Raw genomic sequence first — 21,945 nt, 5'->3', positions numbered from 1 at the left:
ATATATAATGAAGACATTATAGTGATTATGAGGTGCACTCTCTTTCTCAGCTCTTAATATCTTTCTCTCACAAAACTTCACTTTTCTATTGAATTTTCACTGATTACCAGTTGTTGAATATATATATATATATATATATATATATATATATAGCACAGGTATGTGTGAGCTATAAATGTCTTGATGTGCGCCAAAAAGTCTTATGTGATGTTATAATAATGATTGTTTTGATGGCTTAAGAAAAAAAAAATTTTACTGAAATATCTTCACATGAATTGCTTTATTTTTTTGAGAGCCAACTTATATACAGTATATACATATATATAATATCTTAACATATCATACAATACCAGAGCACAGGCCGAGTAGTAGGTAGGGGTGGGACTGACGGACGGACCGAAAGCTCTCTTTTTATTATTATTTTTTTTACTTCACTAACGATTTGCCTGTTTTTAACTTCAACTCTAATCTCTCTCTCTCTCTCTCTCTCTCTCTCTCTCTTGGTCTTCATTAGACTAGTGTATTGTCTGTTTTTGACTACACAGTTATGGTCTATAAGTTTTATGGATATTTTGGTTCATAAAAGGGGACACTTGTTGTGTGTGTGTATGTGTGCCCAGTTCTGTACACACATATACTCACACACACACACACACGAGAGAGAGAGAGAGAGAGAGAGAGAGAGAGAGAGAGGTATGGCCTCTAAAAATATGAAGCAATTGATGTATAGCTATAATAATGTATGCAAAGAACGCCTCAGGCTTTCTCTCTCTTTATCTTTTAGTTTGAAAGACTCAGCAAAAAAAACGACAGGTTTTGATGTCTTAATAAAGTTGATTCACTTTGAAGGCAACAATTTTCATCTATATATTTGATGGCCAAAAGGCAATCAAAATGTAATTTAAATCGTTTTATTCATATATTAATTAATTGATCGCAATCTATATATTTATAAAATAACAAATATTATAGTAATTATATTATTAAATACATTGAGTTTGCGTTAGAGGTTATGTTCATTATATTGTATATAATGTATAAGATAATGATGTATATCATCCTCTCAAATATTTCTATATTATTATTATTATTATTATTATTATTATTATTATTATTATTATTATTATTATTATTATTATTATTATTATTATTATTATTATTATTATTATTATTATTATTATTATTATTATTATTATTATTATTATTATTAATATAAAATTATATAATTTATTATAATAATGTTAAACATTAATAAGCAATTAATAATAAATTTTGGTTTTGTTAAACAAAATATTTTTTTTATTTAAGATATACCATGATAGACATTAATACTGTATTATGTAATATATTTTATAACTAAATACAGTTTTATCTGCATTTTTTACATACATTTCTAAGTCTACATAAAATGAATGATTACTTTATATTATATATTATAGTACTGTATTATACAGTCTGTATATATAATATTTTAAGCCCTCACTACTGTTTGTGATTCAAATTCTTTAAATATATTTTTTGAAAAAACTAAAACTTTCGAAAATTATTAGCTGAAAAAAGCCTATACTATCTAAATATAGCTTAAAATACTAGAGAGAGAGAGAGAGAGAGAGAGAGAGAGTCACGAAATTATAATACAATTATTTTAGAATTATATTCAAATTATCATTAATTTCATATTCATTTAAATTTAAACAACAATAACAAACAACATGTTTGCTAAATATAATAATATATAATATAAGATATTGTATTGTATAATATATATACCTGAGTTTTAATGTTTCAGGTAAATTATTATAACTATTGAATATTTATTTATTTTTTGCAAATAAATTTTATGTTGGTTAAATTATATACTCAGCGTAAATATATTATTATTATTATAATAATATGAAAAGCAGGTTTGATAATAAAGACATCAAACACAATAGGGGTATAACACCGGTATTGTAATGTACATTACATGCACAGGTATAGACCAGTGCCTACAATATTGTTTGACCAAAAAATCTTGTTAACAAATATATTGTTTGTGTGGTGTTTGTTATATAAAGGTTTTATATGGAAATACTTTTTTTTGGATATGACTTTTGTGTTGTTTAAATTGAATTGAAATTTGTTACCGATTTTTATTTGTTGAGTTACCTGGAAATGTATTTAAGTCTCTCTCTCTCACACACACACACACACACACACACACACACACACACACACACACACACACATTGTATATATATATATATATATCTATATATCTATGAGTCGATTAGTATCGGATCGTTTGTAAAAGTAAAGCATAAAAGCGTTATTTCTCGATAAAAATTAGTCGATTTGTTCACTAAAGTTGTCAGAAATCGGTGCATAAATTGTGTATTGAATGCGTGCATTCAGTTATGTGTGAGTGTTTCGCCATCAATAATATTAATAGTTACGAGTTTTTCGGGAGTCTAGTCTACCCTGAATATGATGAGAGAAAGAGAGAGAGAGAGAGAGAGAGAGAGAGCTATTTTTCAGTAACCAAACCGAAACCCAAAAGTCTAAAAAAAAGGTATAAGAGAACAGCAAACCCGAACCAAAATTGTTGTAAACCGGATCCAAATCAAAAACCCGAAACTTTTGTTTTTAAATTCTAACAAACATTCATGTTTGTTTGTTATTAAGTTTAGCCTACCCCCCCCCCCTAACCGAAAACCGTTATTTTACATGGTTTTCTCGTCTACTCTAAGTTTTTGCTATTATATGAAATTTACTGTCAGGTATACCGTATACATACAGACAGTGATGTCTCAATCGGCTCAGTCGACTGGTGCACTCAATTGTGAATTGGTTTTGTAGATTATACTGTACTATACTATACAAATGGCTCGGAGGCAACAAATTTTCTACACCTGGACTTTACAGGAGGTGGTGGTGGTGTGGGCTCTACTATGTGTCAGATTTTTTTCTTTTGGTTAGTTAATGCACCGAATGCTTAGGTCTAAAAATATTTATACATATATATATATATATATCAGTATATATTTTTTTCAGCCGAAAAATTTTTATTACTTAAGAGCACCGTTAGTATCGGCAAAAAATAATGGTTCAGTTTTTAATAGTCCTGAAAGTGTAATTTTTCTAACGTCTGCACACTATTACTAAAAAAAACACATCAATTATTAAAATGTACAGAACCTGTATGTTTGTGTGTATGTGTTTAGTGTGAAAATGTTGAAGTTTTTTTTATGACAATGATAAACATGTTGTTTAAAAGTTTTTTTTAGATTTTAGACTTTAGAAAAATTAGATATCATTTATTTTATTTTTTGTTAGTTTCGTTTTTTTATGTGCAAAATATTTTTGTTTTTTGCAATACTAGAATATCAAAGTTATAAATATAATAATTATGTTTCAAATTTTTTTTGCATAATTTTTTTGTTGAGTATATAATTAGTAATATAAATAATTATCAATTTATTTATTGTTTAGATAATGTTTAGAATATTTTTGATTAATTTACATAACATAATTTATTGATAATATAATAAACATAATAATAATTATTATTATTATGTTATAACTTATAAGATAATAATAATTATTATTAATAAATTATTTTTTATATGTTTTTTTGTGGGGTTTGTTTGTATAATATAAATTACTATATATTATATTGACAAACAATTATGGGTCAATATTGAGCATGATAATTTAGTATAGTTTAGTAATGATATATACATAATATAGATTTTAGGTTATACTGAGCCTAAAAGTCCACAACTGATAATATATTAGGGGACTAACCCTTTGCCACAATACAGTGATTATCCTTAAAATCGGCTTAAGTTTTGTTGCTTTTATAAGCTCTACAAATACTGTATATATAAAGCAACTCTTTGTATGTGTGAGTGTAAGTGAATAGGTCTGTCCCCATAGGATAGTGCCAACGATTTTGTACAGTAAATAACTTAATGAGAGTTAGAGAGAGAAAAAAAAGAGTTTACTGTACTATTTATTGGAGGTTTTGTATTATAGTACCCCTCAAAAAAATATATACACATTTTTAAAAACAAAACAACTAATTGTCTTAAAAATTACAATATAGTTAGTCTCAAGTTTGTTGCAATATTTTTGTTTTCCTAGTAAAACAATGAATATCATTATTTTTATTTTAAGTTTAAATATATTTGAACAATATAATCAATTTTGTGTATATATGTCTTATATATATAATATAATATAAATTTTAAATAAATAAATATATTTCAATTAACATATATTGAAAATAGAATTAATTTATTAAATAACTCCATGATATTATAGTATATTGTATAATATAATAGTTATGATAGTAATAAATCACATTACAATATATATTGGATTCCCAATCACTTGATTTGTTTTGTTGTTTTTTTTAATGAAAACAAAATTTAATAATAAATTTTTATTAATAATATACAGCAGTAACTGACTAATACAAAAAATTGATTATTTTATATATGTTATAGAATATGTTATAACTTTATACTAACTATATATACCAGTATATAAACATATACTACATATTTAAATTGTTTAATTAAAAACAATAAAGTTAACTCAAAACTGTACTCATCGTTGTGTATAATCTTACAAAAAAATAAAAGTTTATTATTTTCACAAACATAATAATTAAGGGTTTTTTTCGATGATCTGTTTTTATACTCTACAAAAAAATATATCGGATTTCAGTATTTTTGAGAAATGATATGCGATTATTCTCAAGAAAGAGAAATGAAAAAAATTGAAACTCATTTAAAATAATTTGATTTTTTATGGGAAATTCCTACAAAATATCACATTTCCACTAACTATTCAAAAATGTCTTCAACATGGCCTGGATGTCTTCAAACGAAAATGCAAATCAAAGTGCTATTATATTTAAGGGATAGTAGTTTTCTTTTGGACAGATAGTCACTGGAGAGAGAGAGAGAGAGAGAGAGAGAGAGAGAGAGAGAGAGAGAGAGTCCCAAACCATTAACTATTCAGAAAATTATTGCTTTTCATGTCTTTTGACTTGACTTTTACTTTATATTATACTGTATATACATATTGTGTTACAGTATAAATCATATGACTATACATTTACTGACCACTAATAGAAACAGTAGTATCTATTGAAATAGTATAATAAATATAGTTTTGTAGAATAATTACTTTATTTAGATATTTAACAATAATAGCAAAATATATAAAGTGAGATAATAGTGTATGTCTATAGCTATATAATATTATATAATGTATATTGTTATAATTATATATAATTTTAATTTTAAAATAAATGTCAAATCATTTATAGTGTATATACTGAAATAGCTATAGTATTGTAATTTATAATAAAGCGTAAAATTGCAAAATATAACGTTTGGCCGATAAAACATCAAACATAAGTGACATTTAAAATTTGTTACATAATATCAATCAATGTTCATATATATACCGGTATACAGTATTACTGTATTTGATGCCACACTTGTATGTGAAAAGGCTGGCTCTTAAAATGTTTGTCTAATTGTAATGTTATATAACAATGAATATCATTATTATTGACATAATGTCATCACCACTTGAGTGCCACCGAAAAAAATCTCAAATAATAACTATAACTTTGTTTCGGGAAATAATTTGCCACAAAATAATATCATAATAATAATACAACGTTTGTGTGTATGTGTGTGTGTGTGTAAGTTAAACATTTTAAGAGAGAAAAAACACATAGCCTAAGTGTGTGTGTGTATTGGTGTGTATTGCTTATAGCACAGGGATGTGTGTGTTGTGCAACATCTTGGGTGGTCTGCCATTCACTGGTGGTCTCCAATCCTTACGAGTCGTCACTACATTTAGATCGGACTTAACATTATATAAATGAGATCTCAACGAAAAATAAAAATTTACAAAAAAAATCTACACTACAGTATGAATTCAATACGATTTTTTTCGGGGCTAAAAATGCTTAGTTTTTCCTCTAAAATAATTTATATTATATAATATACAGTGTATTAGACATGTAGAGAAAAAAAATTAATAAAATAAAAACATCAAAATGTGTTAATTTTATAAAAATATATGAAGCCATATACGAGAGAGAGAGAGAGAGAGAGAGAGAGAGAGAGAGAGAGAGACCTAAAAATAAAAGAGAGAATAACAGTATATTTAAAACATAATTTGATTTATTTAAATTTAAATATTTGCAATTTAAATTATCTAATTAGGCAAACTATTTAAATTATTATACCGATCGTAAAATATTTATAGTATAATAAAATTAAATTTTATGGTGACTATGTTTAGTTTTTTTTTTTAAAAATAAAATTTAAGTTTATCATTATTACAAATGTAATTTATTATATCACATTAGATATGTGATAGTAATTTCATAAATTATATTCTAACTAATAATATACTGTATATTTATTAATATTATAATGCTAAAAATTTAATACAGTATTTAATTATTGTTATTGATATAATGTTTTATATAATATTGACATTTATTTGATAAAATATTTTTATTGAATATTTTTTCTTTAAATTATTTACTTTGTTTAGTATAATAACGATATACTTATTATTTTTTAAATAATTATAATATTTTAATAGTATTTGTATAATTAAGATTTAATGTATAGTTTTATTCAATTATTTCTCACTTTTGACAACAAACAAATACATCAACAACAAAAAATTAAACTATAAAATATATAAATAAATGAAAACATCAAAATATAATTTACCTGTATTATAATATTGTTTAATATCAATCAGAAACATGAGGCAATGTATATGCATACTAAATATATATATATATATAGTAATTGTAATGCATAAATATTATTATTATTATAATTATATAACATTATATAAATAAATTGGTATATTGAACTGAATTTTAACTAACTTTAATGATAGTTTTTTTTAAATTTAAAATTCAACTTTAAATTAGTATATTTATATTGTATATTCATTTAAATTATGTCTTGTATTCAATAATAATAATAACAAAAAATAAATAAATTAAAGAATAATGGATTATATAATAATGATATTTTAATTACATAACAACATTTACAATTTATAATTTAAAAACAACATATTTTATAATAAAACTTTTTATTTTTTTATATATAATTTATTATATTATTTATAGATTTATAAATAAAATCTCAATTTCATGACTAATTCATCAGTTATTGAGCCATCCATTTGGTATATAAAGCCTTCCTATAAAATATAATAAAAATAGTGATAATATTGTTAATTAAAATATTTATCAATTTAAAATAATTTATATAATTTAGTAAAAATGGAAATAGTATAAAAGGAATTTATTATTGAAATTGAAATATATTTAATTAATTAAAAGTTAATTAAAGTTATTTAATATGTGCTAAAATTTAATATTAAAATTAAAGAATTTATTGACATATAAACTGACAAAATATTTTGATTTAGAATTTTTTAAAGTCTTCATAAATTTAACAAAAAAAAATAAATAAATAATTACATAATAAAGTAATTACTCTAATAAATTCAATTAATTTTTTTAAAAATTTTATCTGAATTTTACGATTTACACACAGATTTTAACGAAAAGTTTATTAGCAAATTATTTCCAATGATTGCCATATATTTGATATGAATGTGATATAAGATATACTGAACTGTACTAATAAAAGTTTTGCAAAAAAAATATTATGTGATATATTAAAAACAAAACCAAAATTTTATTACTAATTTTATTTTACGTGATAATCATAAGCCCATTAGCAAAATTGGCATTTAATTGCCCATATTTAGTAAATCATATTGAATTTTATGGTATATTATTTTCTCCCTAATTTTATTTAATGTTTTTTTCCCATAAAGCAGTTATCTACAACAAACCATCTATCAAATAATAAGCTTACAAAATTGTTTGTGATATTATCAAATTATTTAATTTATTATTTCAATATTATCTGTTAATTTTTAAATATACATATATACACCGTATGAATCTTATATAATTAACAAGCAATAGTATGACAACACAAACATTGATAGCAATTGGGGGGGGGGTTAATTAGTCCCTTTAAAAAAATAATTATGACATATATTTAATTAAGTATTTAAAAATATAAATATTAATTGCATTTTCAATAAATTCAAGACAATCAATAACTATTTTCCATAATTATAATTTGTATAAAAAATAATTTAAATTTTTTTTAAAAAAGCATATTTGATTAATTGAGTTAATATATTTTATGATACATGAATATAAAATTTTGAAATAAATTGATAAATTATTTGAAAATCCAATTACTAATTTGTGTCATAAACTATACATACTATAAATAGTTACAGTATATATTGCAAGATATGCTAAACTATAAACTGTTAGTGCAATTTGCAATTTGTTTGCTTTTAATAATTTTAGTCATAAAAATAAGTCATAAATATAATAAATATATTAGAAAAAATATATCATAAAATAAATTTCTAGTTATGGTTTATTAATGACTTATATTCTGTATATATTATAATGTATTGAAAGAAACAGTATCTTTCAATATCTTTATTGATGATGTCCTATAAAAACATACCGATGCTCTGGAGAGAGAGAGAGAGAGAGAGAGAGAGAGAGAGAGAGAGAGAGAGAGGAAAAAATTAATTCCTGTAAACCCCTGCGGTTGGATCGACCTTAAAATTGGTTGGCTATCCCTTATATACAGTATATATAATATGTTATAAAATATAGTTATTGATAGATAACTATATTATGCAGTACACATTATACTAGATTTTTTTTTTAATGTTTTATTGGATACATAATTTCATATATAATTTACAGTAACAAAAAAATTTTTTTGATCACTTAATGAAAGTTATAATAGAAATATAAGTTATTTTCTTTCTTTATTTATTTCAAAAGAAGATTATTGAATCAAATAATAATTCAATGATTTAGTGATAACTTAATGCAATAATTGCCTCATAGGGTCGTTGGCTCACATAATATATCATAACATATATATATATTGAAAAATTGAAAAAATATCTTTATTTTTAAAGAAGCAATTTATAAGACTTATATATACCTGTATATACAGTAAAGTATATGAGAAGGACAGGTGTGTCAGTTTTAGTTAGGCTTTTATATATATCTATATATTTATACAGAAATCAGAACTTCATTATATTGTTTGAGAGAAAGAGAGATAAAGATATTTTGTGGGCCCGTATGCTGAGGCACAGCTCAACTGTCAGCAAAAAAGACAGATAACTTAGTTTTTGTTGGCAATAGAGTATTGGCGCCAACAGGGGTTCGGCACCTGTTTCTCGGGGGATACACACACACACACACACAAACCTAAAAATTAAAAACCCATATAATGACTATTGAATTATTCTTAGTTTGCATTACATGAGGACTGACGTGAGTTTGTTTTCGACACCAATAGCTGACATAATCTTCAATAGAAATCACTTATAGATATATGACTTACCGTTTTCTCTTCTCTCTATCTCTGGTTTTATGCCATCCCTGAGTCGTTTGACTTTTTCTCTCTTTTTTTCTCAATAATTTTCTTATATCAGATGTCAGTGAATGTCATACAAGTCATGGCCAACAACAGCAACAACACTACTAATAGTGATAACTTATCCGTCAATGGTTTAACAGTTGTGGACAACGATCGCTGTCCCATAACATCAATTTCATTATCGTCGATGTCATCGACACTATAGACATATTTGCCAAAACACAGTCTCTCGGTATTGTCTTTGATCCGTTGACAGGGAAAGTCTTCACTTCCATCACAAAAACAAGTCTTTAATTTCGATGCCTTTTCCTGTCTGTCCAAAATCGACAAACTATTGTTACACCGTGGCGTACATCGGCGTCCATCGAACAGTCCGCGACAAAATCGATGATAAAAGTCTAGTGCAGTACTGCATACCGGATCAGCTAAACAGATCCAACGGGCCGTCGAACACGACACTACCGAATCTTCGGCAATGGCCGCCACTACCGAAGCTCTGCACACTTCGATTCGTTCTTTATTCAGTTCACAAAACTTGGATCCGTCACACTCACAATCAACCAGTTCTTGGCCCTCTTCGGTACTCATCAGAGCTATCAGTGCCCTTTGACAGGCCGGCTGACACTTGTTGGTTCGGCCGGCTATTAGGTCGGCGCAGTCAACCATATACCCATGCAAACTGAACCCACAACCCATCCTTTTTTTATTAACAAATATATATATATATATGAAATAAGTTATTATATAAAATATTTAGGATATATTTGTTTGTTATCTATTTTTATGTTAAAAATACTATTTAAAAAATAATAGACACTTACCTATAGGCACATTTGGTTCGGGCGATATCACATCGGGTACAGTTGATCCACTTGATGGACATTAACATGAGTGCCACAAAAATTTCAATAAACTCAGATTTCATAATTTTGTTTTTTTTTATTAAAAAATACTAATAATAATAATAAATAATATATATTTATAATATAATTATATTTGTATGATATCAACAAATTATTGAAAACTTTATAATAATTGTTAATAAAATTTCGTAGTATTGAATCAAACTATTATCGATAGCTTTAGTGACAGACATTATATAAAAACTTATATATCATATGGTAAACACTTATACAGTACTCTCTCTCTCTCTCTCTCTCTCTCTCTCTCTCTCTCTCTCTCTCTCTCTCTTTTCTGACTTATCGGTAAAAATTGAAAACTTTTAGCTGAAACTTAAGAAAAACCACTTTTAAGACTTAAAAGAGGTATCTCTTTCTCGCTATAATACTCTCTCTGAACTAAAGTTTTCACTTAAAGTTTTTCAAGTTTTTGGGCAATAAATTGCATGAAGACCTGTGTGTATGTGTGAGTCGGTCCCAAAAACGATAGGCCACTCCTTGTTTATGTTGAAAGAGAGAGAGAGAGATCCACTTCTTCAAGAGGTTGTGTTTGGCCCTCTTGAGTCTTGTATACAAAGTAATGGATATGGGTTTTAAAAATTTTCCAAATATGATATTTGTTATCATAAGAAAAAATAAATACAATTTAAATCATAATATTTTCAAACATTTAGATAATGAATTTTATATAATTAAATTGAAAATTAATGATAAAAAAATTATTGCTTGTAATTAGTGTTTTTTTAATAGAGTATGTTTAATTTACTAAAATTTAATTGCTTGATACATGCTAGTATAATATATAATAATAATATAAGCTAAATATGTGTGCTAATAGTGTTTAGAAAATATAGCATTTATAAAAAAATATAATCCTAATATAATAAGTATTATTAGATTATGCTATTAAACAATTATTGTCATTTAATTTAACTTTTTTATATTTATTAATAAAGTGTTTAAAGTTTTATTTTTAAATAATGCTATATTTATAACTTGGATAACAAATTTAATTTATTTTACTTTACTGTATAAATATATATACAGTATTGTATAATCAATAAAAACAACCAAAAAAAATTACTAAAAGTTTTGGAAAACAAATTTTGAAATATATTAATAGCACGTGTAGTCGACAGCTCGTGCGTCGGTGTATTCACACAGGTATAGACCACTCCTCTATATTCTGACATACAGTTCCCCCTCATATTGTTTGCTAACTGTATTATACAGTGTATATGTATGTATATTTATAAACAAATATTATTTGAATTGACACTGTAGTTAAATTTTATGTACTTTACCGGTAACATACACTGTTGTATTAATACTTTATAGTGTATTATAGTTTATTTAACTCATTTTTTATTATTATTAAAAGTTTATATTTAAAAATATTAATAGCAATATTTAATAATAATAAAAAATAATAGTAAATTTACCATTCATAATTTATTCAATAAAAACATTTGTAAAATGTATATAAGCATTGACATTGAAAATTTGTTCAAGGCTATTTTTGAAAAACTCGTAAACGCTGTGTGATTGACTGTAATAATGCTGAAAATTTTTATCATTTTTTAATTTTTTAATAAAACATTTAGTTTATTAATTAATTAATAAAATCCATGAAAAACTAGTTTGTTTTGTGTGTTGTATTATCTAATAATATCTTGAAGTGTTGTTCATATGGTTTCAAACTAAACAGTGTTGAAGTGTTTTCTTATCTCTTTTAAATGTATTGATGAAAATGGATATAATGTTTATTAGATTATTATTATTATTATTATTTTCATGACATAATTATTGATTTTTAATGTAATATTTTTTTTAAAAATTAAAAATAAAATAATATTCAATTATTTCTTAACTTTTTTTAATGTCTAAAAATTAATTATCCTATTTGTGTGTATAATAAATTTGTTTTTTTTAAATATATATAACATATAAACAAATATAAATCAATTTTAAATAGTTTTAAATGTTATAAAAAAAATTAGTAATAATTTTTCAATTGATGTGATCATTAAAACAAAAATATATATCATTTATATAATAATGAATTGTTTGCAAACATATCGACAAATTAATTACATTTCACGACATCTTGTCGTTTATCGGCAAAGTCTTTATGTCGGACAGTGTCGACAATTATCACTATCATTGTCACGAAATGCCAAACTATGTACCGATGTCTTCGAGGCCATCAAAGACATAAAAGACGGTTCAAGAATATTTGTGGGCGGCTTTGGTCTCTGCGGAGTTCCCGAGAACTGTATCGCAGCGCTGGTCAAGAGTGGTGTCAAAGACTTGACACTTGTCAGCAACAATGCCGGCGTCGAAGACTTTGGTCTCGGTTTACTGTTACGCACCAAACAAGTCAAACGAATGATATCGTCATATGTCGGCGAAAACAAAGACTTTGCCAATCAGTATCTGTCCGGCGATCTCGAGCTCGAGTTTGTACCGCAGGGAACACTAGCCGAAAGAATTCGGGCCAAAGCTGCCGGTATTCCCGCTTTTTATACGCCAACCGGCTATCAAACACTGATTCAGTTGGGCGGCGCTCCTGTAAAGTACAATAAAGACAAAAGTGTTGCCATCGAGAGTAAACCGAAAGAGACTAAAGTTTGTTTCATTCATTTTTTTTAAATAAAAATTAAATAATTAAAGTTTTAACACCAAATCTAATGGATAGAAATTATTAATTTTTTTTAGATATTTGATGGAAAACATTATGTCTTAGAAGAAGCATTGAGTGCCGACTTTGCATTAGTAAAGGCCTGGAAGGCCGATACGGCCGGTAATCTGGTTTTCCGTAAGACTGCTTCCAACTTTAATCCCGTTATGTGCAAAGCGGCCGAAGTGTCCATCGTTGAAGTCGAAGAGATCGTAGATGTTGGCGAATTGCCGGCCGATCAGATCCATGTGCCGGCTATTTATGTGAACAAGTTTTTCAAAGGCAAACAATTTATTAAGAAAATTGAGAAAACTGTTGTGAAAAAGTCAAAGACCGAAAATTTGGCCAACAATTTGGACGCAAAAAAGTTGAAAGCCATACAAACACGCGAAGTGATTGCCAAAAGAGCTGCTCTCGAATTAAAAGACGGAATGTTTGTCAATCTCGGTGTTGGTATACCAGTGTTGGTCACACAATACTGTTCCGATAAAGTGGTATTTCATAGCGAAAATGGGATTTTAGGTCAAGATTTTTATTATTATTATTATTACAAAGTTTTGTTTTTGTTATTTATTTTTTGACATCAATTTTCAATGACTATATAAAAACTAACCGTAACTGTAAAATAAAATCAAAACTAATAGGTATGGGTCCCTATCCTGAGCCAAACGAAGTGGACGCCGATTTGATAAATGCCGGCAAAGAAACGGTAACCACATTACCCGGATCGTCGTTTTTCGGTTCGGACGAGTCTTTTGCCATAATACGCGGCGGACATCTCAATGTGACAATGTTGGGAGCCATGCAGGTCTGGTATCTATCATCCCATACCCGTCCTCTAACTATTTTCTAATATTTATATGGATAATCATTGTCTGTTTTAATGGCACAGGTGTCCGAAAAAGGAGATTTAGCCAATTGGATGATTCCGGGAAGTCTTGTTAAGGTTCAGTACTATATCCCTAACCGTTGTTTTTAACACAATAATTGTATCTAATTGTTAGTATCGGTAATTGAAATCATATCATTGATTATCATGATTAGGGTATGGGTGGAGCCATGGATCTGGTATTTTCGCATTACTCGGGCACCCGTGTCATCATCACAATGGAACACAATGACAAAAATGGCGGTTCGAAAATTGTGGCCAACTGTTCGCTGCCCATTACCGGTGCCCAATGTGTCGACACCATTATCACTGAAAAAGCTGTCTTCAATGTGGACAACGGTCTGGAACTCATAGAGATTGCCGACAATTTGACAGTCGATGAGCTCCGCAAGTGTACGGCCGCGGCATTCAGGGTATCGCCTAATTTGAAATCAATTCAACAGATTCTGTGATTTTGTATTTCTAATGTATAAAAAAATTTAATAATTGTTATGACATTTGATGTTTGAGATGAAAAACTGATTGAATTATTGTTAAATTGAACAATAAATTTGTTGTAATTATATTCAATGAGATTATAGTTATTTTTCTAATTTAAATTTAATTTTATATAAATTATGTGTAAAATTATAATAATAAATACAAAAAAAAAAGTTTTTAAACATTTGCATTATAGATACAGTACTGTATATAATACCTGTATTATAAATTTATAATAAATACTATTTTGGTTATACTATATATTAAATTTGTCAAATAAATTAAATTATAATATAGTTATTATAAAATATCTAAAATATATTTATAATAAATAATTATTTAGATTTCAATTCAAATAAAAATTCTTTACTTTAATACACTGTTATAATAGCGTAATGTTATATACGAAGAGTTTTGTTGTTATTGATATTTATTATCAATTTATATAATAAAACTGTAAATAAATAGTAATCTATTGATTATTATTGAATATACGGCGCAATACTCTAATAATAATACTGTAAATGATTTGTTATATAATATAATAATAATAATAATAATAACAAGTATTAGAAAATCATTGGTTTGTTTTGATTATTGTTTTTTATATTCGAATGTATTATTTGTTTGTTATTATTATTATTATTATTATTATTATTATTATTATTATTATTATTATATTTACATTACATTAGAATTGATAAACTATTAGACATTTGTTTGACTCAACAGTTGTGTCCAACACTTTACCGAAGACTACAACCAATTGGTGACTATTTTTTTTGGTGATAGTAATCATTAAAACAATGCATTCATTGTTAAAGTGGTTACCGATGTCTGTCCGGAGTCGACACAATCGTCTCTTATTAATCGCAAGACATTACACACAACCATCAGATCAAAGACCTTCACCTCATGTAGTGATCATTAAAGACATGAAAGCAGTCGATAGTAATGATTCAGATATGAAGACAACAATCGATAAACAGATAATTGATTGGAAATCAACCATTCCTTTGGTTAATACACTAAACACCGATCAGTGGAAACAAGACATCGAAGACTACATCATTGGTTTGTATATCTTATACGATATTAATTAATAGTTGAATGCAATGACTAACTCTTTTCAATACATTTTACCGATAATACAGAAGATGAAGACTTGGATAAGGATCCGTTGGCCACACTATTGGACACCAATTACTTCACTGATAGGACAGTCAAAGAGTACATGAATGTAGAGTTGAAGGATATTGAAGGCCATACACTCTCATTGAGTGATAAGTTAACAGGTTTTTAGCTACTAATACATATTCATTGATAAGATTTAATCAGTTATTATGAATATTTGTTGTCATATTTTTAAATTATAATTATTTAATATTTTAATATAATGTGGAAATTAATTGTTCGGTTTTTTGCTACAAAATCATTTACCGGTAGATATGAATCTAAATTCATGACCGAATTAATTACTAGTAAACTGGTTAATGAAGACTTGAATCAGATTTTTAATATTAAGTTTATTAATAATAAAAAGTCGACAATAATTTCTACTAATTCATTGATAGGTTATTATATACTATATTAAGATATTATGTTTATTATTGTTGATGAGTTGACAAAAGTGTTTAACATAACTATTAGATTTATTTATATTAAATCTAATCCATTTTTTTTAAAATTACAATTTATAGGTCCAATCAATGCTCAACTCAGTGGATCAGAAAAAATATTTTTAAACAAAATATTATGTAACAGATTTGGATCTATTGATCGATCGATGAAACCTAAATTCGGAGAAAAGACTGTCGAAGCCTTTGTTGAAAGTTTTATCAACAAATTAATTGCAAATGATTTGATTGATTCCAGTGTCGATCGAATAAATCGAATGAAATTCAGACTCGACGGACAAACAGTTACTTCAACGCCAGATATTCTCTTAATTAACGATAAACAGCACATTCTTCTTGTAATTGAAGCGAAATCAGTCATTAAAGACATAACAGATTTGGAAAAACCAAGAGCTCAGACAATCGGTGAAATGATAGCGATTGCAAAATATAATATATTCGGTGAGAAATCTCTTGAGTCCAAAGTCAATGGTGTCGACACATTCGGTGTCTTAGTTTGTAGTAATGACTGGTTTTTCTATTCAACACACATTACGGCTAATTACTTAAAATCTTTGGATATTAAACATATCTTATCAACCGATAAACCACTACTAACTATATATCAATGGAATAATGGAAATCCATTTGATATCACAAATGAAAAAGAGAGACAAATTATTATTGAATACATCGTAAGGATTGCCAAACATAAGAATAGTAAGAATGTGGTCAACTTGAAGGCCAAACCAAAGAACACAATGACCGGCAAAACTCATATCAATATCGGTACCATTGGTCACGTAGATCACGGAAAAACCACACTAACCGAAGCCATTACCAAAGTTTGCGCCGAAAGAGGTCATTCACGATACATGTCGTTCGATTCCATCGATAAGGCGCCCGAAGAACAACTCAGAGGTGTGACCATCAATGCCTCGCACGTGGAGTACGCGACCAAAAATCGACACTACGCTCACACCGACTGTCCCGGACATCGGGATTACGTTAAGAATATGATTTGCGGCACTTCACAGATGGACGGCGCCATTCTTGTGGTGGCCGGAAGTGAGGGACAAATGCCACAAACTAGAGAACATCTTATGTTAAGTAAACAAATCGGTGTCAAAAAGTTGGTCGTCTTTGTCAACAAATGTGATCTAATCGATGATGAGATGAAAGAATTGGTAGAAATGGAAGTGAGAGACCTGTTAAACAACTATGGCTTCGATGGCGATAACACACCGTTTGTATTTGGATCAGCTCTGGCGGCTCTTAACGGAGAGAAATCAGACGTCGGCGAAGAGTCTATTATCAAACTGTTGGATACACTCGACTCATACATTACTCCTCCGGAAAGAGACACAAAATCACCATTTCTTATGCCAATTATGTCGACAGATATTACTCGCAGAGGAATTGTTTGTATTGGAACCGTTGAAAAGGGAACCATAGCTCGTGGCGATCCCATTGATATTATAGGTTGGGATGCTATCATCAAAAGTGTCGCAACAGATATCCATATGTTTGGTATTACAGATAATGAAAATAATGTTTAGTTAAGACTTTGACTTAATTTGATTTTTTTTCAATACATACTTATAGGTCGATCGATACCTAATTGTGAAGCTGGAGATGATGTCGGCATTCTTTGTAGAGTTTGTAATGGTTAGCAAAAAATTATTTTTTTTGTTTATTCGGTAATTATTAACTAATTTTTATAAATAGGAATAATTAAAATAGAGAGAGGAATGTACGCAACGAAGCCGTCGTCCGTTAATTTGAACAATCGATTTGAGGTTTACCTGTATTTGATACCGAAAGGAGAGGGCGGACGAGATAAACCTATTTCGACAAAATTTATACAACAAATATTTAGCCGAACGTGGAGTGGCGGCGCCCGTATTGACGTTCCCGATGAATCGGGGGGTATACTGATGCCCGGCGATCACGGCAAAGTCCATATGACACTACAGTACGGTATGTTTATGAACATTGGCCAGTCGTTTACATTGCGTGAACACCAGCACACTATTGCATCGGGAATTGTCACCGGATTCCTGGACAGTATACCGGTGTCCGATAATCTTGATCTTCTGGATCTGCCATATGGAGTACAAACGGCCAACAAATCGGATCAACAAAAGTGACTTTTTTATAATTATGTAAAAATTGTTGTTTAAATTATTGATAAGACTGTGATATATTTAAGACTATAATAATTCATTACTCATTGTTTCAGTAAATTTTGATATCAAATTAAATTATATAATTTCAGTATTAAATATTAAATTTGTTATAATATATTCAAATTATAAACAAATTATTATTCTGTAGTTTTTAAATAAATTGTAACACAAAATATATAAACGAATAGAAGTAACAATAAATTGACAAATGAAGAGATGATTTGATAGACAAATGGCTGACAATATATAAGATAAACCATCGGATCGTTTCTCACGATTGCCGCCAACAAAGAGATACCAAATAACTGTTTTTAAAAAATATATAAAAATCTTAATATTTATATTAATTTAGTGTAAATTATTTTTTTTGTGTTAACCGTTAATCCAATTAAAAACATATATTTCAATAAACAATTGGCAAATGTCTTGAAAAATTGTTGTCCATCTGAGGTATACTGAAGTCGATTAGTGGTTCGATGCAATTGCGGTACAATTACGGCCAACAATGGCAAACATATCGCCAAAAATAGTTGCGATGAATATATGTTTATAATTATCTAAAAAAATAACAATAATTTATATGAATTATAAATTTAAATAAAATAAATTAGTTTTTCTAAATTACTGGTATTATATGAATCCAAAAATTTATGTTTTTTGTCGTAAATATAATATCTTTGGGAATCATTTCGACAGACTTGTGATGACCAGTGATAAAGAAACCGTAAGTTGATATCAAATACCAGATAATTATTGTAATAAAACTATTGTCTGAACCGGTTTTGCGCAACAAAATCAAATAAATTAATGCTATCATCGATATTATCATTAGTCCTAAACCGCTATTTGGCGATTGAAATATCATTAATAACTGATAGATAGTGACTATCAATAGTAAAAGTGATTGAAACAAATGATTTCCCGATTCACTGTTCATTGAATTAGTTTCGCAGACTTTGATCGGAAATAAAACTAATAATATAATTATAGTTAGACTTAGATATAGGGAAATGTTGGCTAAAACTAACTGATTTGATGGCAATAGTTTGTCAACAATTACGGGATCAGCAAATGATATAATCAAATGACCGCAAACGGCAAACGCATTGAATATCAATAAATATTTGCTAAATATATTTGAAAGACTTATATTATGAGTGATTTCACTGCTATTTAATAAATAAATAGTTAATAAAGTGCTAAACAATATAAATACTATACTATATAATAAATAATTTTTATCACTAATTATAAGATTAAAGTCAACATTTTTGTACAGAATATTCTGATCGTCTGTTAGACATTGGTTCAGATCTTTAGATAAGTATAGAATTGAAATCAATAAAATTGATAGAAATAACAACAATTTATAACTATTATTATTATTATTATTAATTTGATGCTTAACTGTTGTTGAAAGCAAATATTTTGTATAAATAATGTCAATTAAAAACATGATTACGATTGACATTAGCAGATAGTATGTAATAAATCGTTCAGAAATTAGATATGAATTGGAAAATATTAGAAATAAACTAGGTAATACTATCATAATTATTATCAATGGCTTATCTATGAATGGTTTGATAAATAAATTAGTTATTATCTTATTATTATAAACGGAACGATTGTGTGATAATAAAAATATGACTTTCGATAAAACTAATGAACCCATCGGTACAACAATAGAGGTGACAGCACTCAGAAATAGTATATCGTTGACAATATTTTCGTGAAATGGAAAGTCAAGAATTCGGATCAGATTAGCAGTGATGGCACCCATGACTATACCGATACATAGTTTTGAACAATAGTTCATCAAATGCTGATGCGATTGAATCCAATAAATGATAACTAAATTGAAGACACACGACAACAATATGACAATCAGACCGCTAAACATTAGACGCAAATCATAAACTGACAAATTGTTGGTCAAATGGTCAGTCAATTGTACGATATAACTGTTATAATTGTTGCGCAACTCTTTCAGTTTGTCAATAGTGGCCGACTTGTCGTCGCTGGGAATGTGATTCAATAGAACCCAATTGCGATCGTATCGTTCGAGTAGTTCTTCCAGTTTATTGTCGATAACATTCGGCACAACCGATGCAACGTATCGTTGAATTTGTGCCACATTTATACGTAGCGCAGATATACTGGTCCATAGAGACTGGATTTGGGGTATGTCTTCATGACAGGCAAACTCGTTGGTCGGCTTTACGTGTTGGCAGTCAATAGGATATTCAAACAACGAGCTCATCACTCGTCCGACATTTGAAAACGGTATCGGAATTCCCAACAGTAGTGACAGTGTGGGCACCAAATCTATTTTGCTCACGAAGTTGGATGCGCTCTAAGAAAGATAAAAATTGGTTTCATTTATAGATAATTTTTTTGTAGTCAAATAATTTTTAAAAAAAATCACACTTCAATTGGTGACAACTTTTGTGAACTGAAGGTAAAAATAAATGGAGAATCGTTTGGCATTGGATTGGCATTTGAAGACACTTTTACGGATGTCCTGTCGCTGATGACAAACAAAATTGTTTTGTCGTCGTCTTCAATGAGTGATACCAATTGTTTGAATAATTTTGCTAATTTAGTCCAACGATTAGCAACCAATGATTCATTGGAACTCATGAGTTGTTGTCCATCTTTCAAATGGCTAAATGTCGGCAAATCGCTAATCAATAAATCAAAATCTCTTGACTTGACTTCTTCAACAAGTTTTCTCTCTAAATCAGTCACCTATTGATTAAGAAATATAAAAATTAATAATAAATTTTTATAATATTTATAATTTTATTTATAGTATTACCTCTGAATAGTAAAATGTTTGACTAAATAAATCATTTGGCACTAAGTCTTTCAGCGACTTATTGGCCATTAATATAGTTTTACGCGATTTACTATTCATTTGTTTAATTAAATTGTCTTCAATTATATCAAAAAGTTTATAATTGTTATGATATTTGATAAAAGTTGGTAAACTACCCGTTATTATCGTTTCCAATGTTTGTCTCATTGATAACAAATATCTATCAAAGAGTTTATAAACTTTTGTACGATTTTCATATGTATTAAACAAATTGTTTATTATTTTCTGATCACTATTTGTCACCTCATTATCACTATTATGGCCGAAATGGCCATCAAAATCATAGACAAGTCCATCGGTTACTAAGACAATGGCTTTTCGATATCTGTCCGGAAAACTGCAGCCCGGAGTGCGGCCCTTGATTTGGCCGGAGTCGTCGTTGTGATTATCACCACACGAGCTCTGCCGATGACTGGCCGGTCGGGTCAATAGAAAACCGGTAGTAAAAAGCCAGATACCGGTGCCGTAAACGAAGCAAAGCCAGAGCAACAGCAACGAGTAGTACGATATGTTAAGCTTGTGGTTCATTGTTGTTGTCGTCGTCGGACTAACTGATCCAACAATTAATTGCGATCAACATTAAGTAATGGCTATAATTAATATTAATAATTTCAAGTAATAATGAATTCAATGGATTATTATATATATCATAACTTTTTATGCAAATGATGTTCAAAACGGATCACATGTTATTAAAAAGCAATTCAATCATAACATGCGCTCATTATATTGCAGTCATTGTAAGCACTGATGAAATGTGTTTATG

The 21,945-nt window shown here is 27.9% G+C and overlaps 4 protein-coding genes across 4 annotated transcripts; 2 read left to right on the top strand and 2 right to left on the bottom strand.

The window, feature by feature from the left end:
* Window positions 1-9,596: 9,596 nt before the first annotated feature.
* On the bottom strand, window positions 9,597-10,428 carry LOC128957782 (growth arrest-specific protein 1-like). The gene is made up of 2 exons (XM_054303596.1): window positions 10,367-10,428; window positions 9,597-10,242 (listed from the first exon to the last, which is right to left on the bottom strand). Exons 1-2 carry the CDS (start codon window positions 10,426-10,428, stop codon window positions 9,597-9,599), a joined length of 708 nt encoding a protein of 235 aa, XP_054159571.1.
* Window positions 10,429-12,482: 2,054 nt separating this feature from the next.
* LOC128957618 (succinyl-CoA:3-ketoacid coenzyme A transferase 1, mitochondrial-like) lies at window positions 12,483-14,520 on the top strand. Its single transcript, XM_054303418.1, has 5 exons — window positions 12,483-13,072; window positions 13,163-13,646; window positions 13,769-13,932; window positions 14,017-14,070; window positions 14,169-14,520. Exons 1-5 carry the CDS (start codon window positions 12,503-12,505, stop codon window positions 14,463-14,465), a joined length of 1,569 nt encoding a protein of 522 aa, XP_054159393.1. The 5' UTR covers window positions 12,483-12,502; the 3' UTR covers window positions 14,466-14,520.
* A 537-nt stretch (window positions 14,521-15,057) lies between these two features.
* LOC128957616 (elongation factor Tu-like) lies at window positions 15,058-18,306 on the top strand. Its single transcript, XM_054303415.1, has 6 exons — window positions 15,058-15,076; window positions 15,189-15,567; window positions 15,648-15,788; window positions 16,194-17,639; window positions 17,715-17,777; window positions 17,838-18,306. The coding sequence occupies exons 2-6, from the start codon at window positions 15,300-15,302 to the stop codon at window positions 18,257-18,259; spliced, it is 2,340 nt and encodes a 779-aa protein (XP_054159390.1). The 5' UTR covers window positions 15,058-15,076; window positions 15,189-15,299; the 3' UTR covers window positions 18,260-18,306.
* On the bottom strand, window positions 18,294-21,763 carry LOC128957781 (GPI ethanolamine phosphate transferase 3-like). The gene is made up of 7 exons (XM_054303595.1): window positions 21,120-21,763; window positions 20,729-21,049; window positions 19,835-20,654; window positions 18,924-19,270; window positions 18,676-18,855; window positions 18,556-18,603; window positions 18,294-18,305 (listed from the first exon to the last, which is right to left on the bottom strand). The coding sequence occupies exons 1-7, from the start codon at window positions 21,705-21,707 to the stop codon at window positions 18,294-18,296; spliced, it is 2,316 nt and encodes a 771-aa protein (XP_054159570.1). The 5' UTR covers window positions 21,708-21,763.
* Between the last annotated feature and the right edge of the window lie 182 nt (window positions 21,764-21,945).

Source organism: Oppia nitens, unplaced genomic scaffold, assembly GCF_028296485.1.
Source record: "Oppia nitens isolate AA-2021 unplaced genomic scaffold, nextdenovo-longstitch-racon4-pilon3 scaffold3_pilon_pilon_pilon, whole genome shotgun sequence".
Taxonomy (NCBI): Eukaryota; Metazoa; Arthropoda; class Arachnida; order Sarcoptiformes; family Oppiidae; genus Oppia; species Oppia nitens.
This window is presented reverse-complemented; position numbering and strand designations above follow the sequence as displayed.